The 3,660-nt window shown below is 43.4% G+C and overlaps 1 protein-coding gene across 1 annotated transcript; it reads right to left on the minus strand.

Moving 5' to 3' along the window:
• Positions 1-440: 440 nt before the first annotated feature.
• On the minus strand, positions 441-1,230 carry LOC127304833 (non-specific lipid-transfer protein 1). Its single transcript, XM_051335411.2, has 2 exons — positions 802-1,230; positions 441-694 (listed from the first exon to the last, which is right to left on the minus strand). Exons 1-2 carry the CDS (start codon positions 1,146-1,148, stop codon positions 685-687), a joined length of 357 nt encoding a protein of 118 aa, XP_051191371.1. The 5' UTR covers positions 1,149-1,230; the 3' UTR covers positions 441-684.
• Between the last annotated feature and the right edge of the window lie 2,430 nt (positions 1,231-3,660).

A 3,660-nucleotide genomic window follows, 5' to 3' on the forward strand; every position in this document is an offset into this window, starting at 1 on the left:
CTTTTAATGAGACACCAAAGTGTGAAAACTAGGATTTAAACTCTGATGGGCTGGGGGTACCACTGCCCTCCTAATCACCCAGCCACATGCTAGTTCTCGAAAGCCCCGTTCTACGATTGTCCTACCACTGCTGGCAAGCCAAACACGTTGTGGTTTATGAGTTGTAACAACAATATTATTGCATAATAACGTAATAAAGACTATATGCATTGACTGATGCTGAGGCCAGGGTGATCCCCCTTTTCAAACGAGGAACATATGTTCAGGCCATTCCATTTTTCTTCATTTTCTGTTTTCTCAACATGTTCTGTTCAGTATCCGTTTTATTTCTCATCTTCTTTTTTGTCTGGTGAGGAAGAACCAGAAAATCTAGGACATAACAAATTTATATTTAGTATATTCAAACTTTAGGGAACAGAGACTCGGTGGGATAGGTAGACTCAACAAAAAGAGTGGTAAATATATAGTTTGTAGTCCATCAACACAGGGTGTGCACATGGTACAATCTCAGCTCAGCTCTCACGCACATACTTTCTTCTGAAGCAGTAAACACACACAGAAGCCAGCATGACGGAGCTCTTATTCGGTATAAACTCGTATTTAACATGCAGAGACAGACTTCCGCTGCGCGCTTCAGATCAACGTGGATCGATGCGCGGAGCGCCAGCTTGGTCTGATCGTCGCTTACCTCACCCTGCATCAAAAGATTCGATTAATACTGTCAAGCTCTTTCGCATTAATTTCACGGCGATGAATAATGTTCGTATGAAATGCTTGCAACTTTGCAAGAGAGTTAGTTACCTGTTGCAGTCGATGGAGGGATTGATGGTGTAGGGGATGCTCACGCCGCACCTGGAGGGGATGGCGGCGGCGTTGGCGAGGTTCAGATCGCGGACGCGGGCAGCGATGCCCTTGAGGCAGTTGCAGGCGGTTTGCCGGTCGAAGGTGCTGCGCGCCTGGTTGTGGAGGGTCCTGACGCCGTTGCAGCACTGCGGGGACGGGCCTGGGCCGCCGCGGGCGAAGGGCAGGCACGGCCCCACCGCGGAGTCCACCTGGCCGCAGTTGATGGCCACGGCAGCGCGCGGGGCCGTAGCGAGCATCACAACGACGGCGACGGCCGCCATGAGCATTACCTGAGAGCGGGCCATGATCTTGTAGTTAACAGTTCGTACGTCGTGGAGTTGAGCTAGAAGATGGATAGGGTGAAGTTGAGCAAAGTGATTGCGGTGTGGAGAATATGGGGAGGAATGGAGGGGCTTAAATAGGGTTTAGAGGGAGAGCTGGATCATGGATAGATGGGTTTAGGCGGTGGTGCATACATGTGCTGGTTCGTTCGATAGTGGTAATGGCAAATGGAGTCTAGCTAGGAAGGTGGTTGGATGTTAGGGCTACGCAGATGCATCCATGTGTTCAGGTTGCAGCTTATCTACATATATACGTGCGTAAATTGACTAGCTCATTCAGTTCGGATAGATAGATATATGATTTCATTTCACATTTCAAATTTGAAAACAATCCACATTTGTCAAAGATTGTTCTTGTTTTGTTTCCAAGAGCATATCTATTATATTATTAAAGTACAAGACAAACGACGGTGTAGATTAAACATGGCAAATTGAGTGGATTAAATTTAATGCCAAAGTACACATCGTGACTATCCCTACCCACGGGAAAAAATAGGAGATGTACACAGCCAGGCGTTTAAAAAAACTGAATAGATATCATAGACCCAGATACACACGACCAGCCGGATCATTCGTTTAAAAAAACTGCGATATCACGCACCTGCTACCCAGAAAAAAAACCAGAGATATACACGACCAGGCTGGATCGTTTAAAAAAAACTGGATAGATATCCACGCACCCGCACGTACTGTAGAAGATCTATTCAACGTAACCATACTTCAGATCTTCTGTATAAAATAACCGGCCAACCCTGCAGCTCCCGTCCGCGGCCGCAGGAGGACGAGCAGCACGCATGCGAGGATCGAGAAAATGGCGATGGTCACGTGGTCTTCAGGTTCCTCTTCTACAGTATCCTAGCACACCACAAACCCACACCTTCGGTGGTCGGCCTGACATACGGCATCGGTACAGCTAAGTTGCAAGATCAATTCGGTACAGCTAAGTTGCAAGATCAATTCATCCATGAATTTTCGAGGTTCAGCCACATAACCAGTTGGTCGATGTCGCAAAATCGACTCATCTATGAATTGTCGATGTTCAGACGGCCGCCAGCCGGCAAATCGGAGGCACGGCATGAGCAAGCCCAATACAAGCTCAAGACGGAAGGATACCAAATAGATATCAAATAAAAAAAGATAAAAGGCACAACAGCAACGCCCATTGATTATTGGGTAATATCTGCAAGCATTCTTATCTGTGTGTGGTTAGATGTTAATCCCATCCCTACATGTCCTGACAACTTCTGATGGATAGTTCCGAGGACAGCAAGATTCAGACTAAGCAGCAACTTTCGTATGGTTCCAATGGCAAATGAAAAGAGTTGATTTATTCTGGAGCAACATGCAAAGCCCTGGTCACTCACCGCCTCATACATCGCAATCGCCGCCGGTGTGCTGCCGCAGGCTTAAGCCACTGTCTTGCAAGAGGCAGTCTCTACGTACAGTTCACTGTCTCTGAATCTTTTTGCGCACTTGAATGTCCCTTGTGATTTGAAACAAGAGGAAGACAATAATAGCGTCTCGACTAATTAGTAGATGCAACCAGGTACAAGCTCACTTCTATATAGCCTAAATGTAGTGCTTGAAAGATATATAGATGTGGTTTAAATTCTATATCAGATATGACATGCATCTGTGCGATCATTTGGTTGTGAACCATACATATTGTATTGCATAGGCCGATGTGTTGGACTTTTGCTAAACACAGATTAAGAATCAATTTCATTATACAAAAATGAAACTTACGAAAGGGTGGATAAAATAGAAAAGAAGTCTACAAAGCATGGAGACAATCATAAGAGGTCATGCAAGTCATAATCCATCTTTAAGGGGTAGGGTAATTAGTTCTATGGATGATGTGTGAAAAAACTCTTTAAACATAGCAACAGATATATTCAGATACCTATCATCACCATGCTCTCATTCATGTTCCTATGATTCCAAATAATGTTCCAGCGATGAATGATCATGGATATACTATATTATTAAAGCAGAAGTTTATTGTAGTATGTGGCTAGCCATATTGGGCAACCGAAAATGCAACACCCTTGGTGGAACGATACACATCAGGGATCGAGAGAGGAATAAAAGAAAAAAAAATTATTATGACAGTCTATTATTTTGCAGCACGCACACGATCTCATTAACCTAAGTGTTATGTTCCCACTATTGTAGTTAACGGCAATCTAATACCTTAAGCGTAATACTCTTTTTTTAATAATCATGTTGTAATTAGGACGGTTTTTTATAATCCTTATTGAAAGTATATTTGAATTGTAAACAAATGCTAATGGAACAACAAATAAAATTAAAGAAAAGTCAGATAAGAAATTAATGAACTATGTATATATGACCAATAACAAACAAAACAAGTTATACTAAATAAGATATAGAGAAAATCTAGCCGCGCGAATGCGCGGGTCATCCAGCTAGTTAGTCATAAGTTAGAGTTTCGGTTTAAAACATAAAGGGGGTG

Source organism: Lolium perenne, chromosome 5, assembly GCF_019359855.2.
Source record: "Lolium perenne isolate Kyuss_39 chromosome 5, Kyuss_2.0, whole genome shotgun sequence".
Classification (NCBI taxonomy): domain Eukaryota; kingdom Viridiplantae; phylum Streptophyta; class Magnoliopsida; order Poales; family Poaceae; genus Lolium; species Lolium perenne.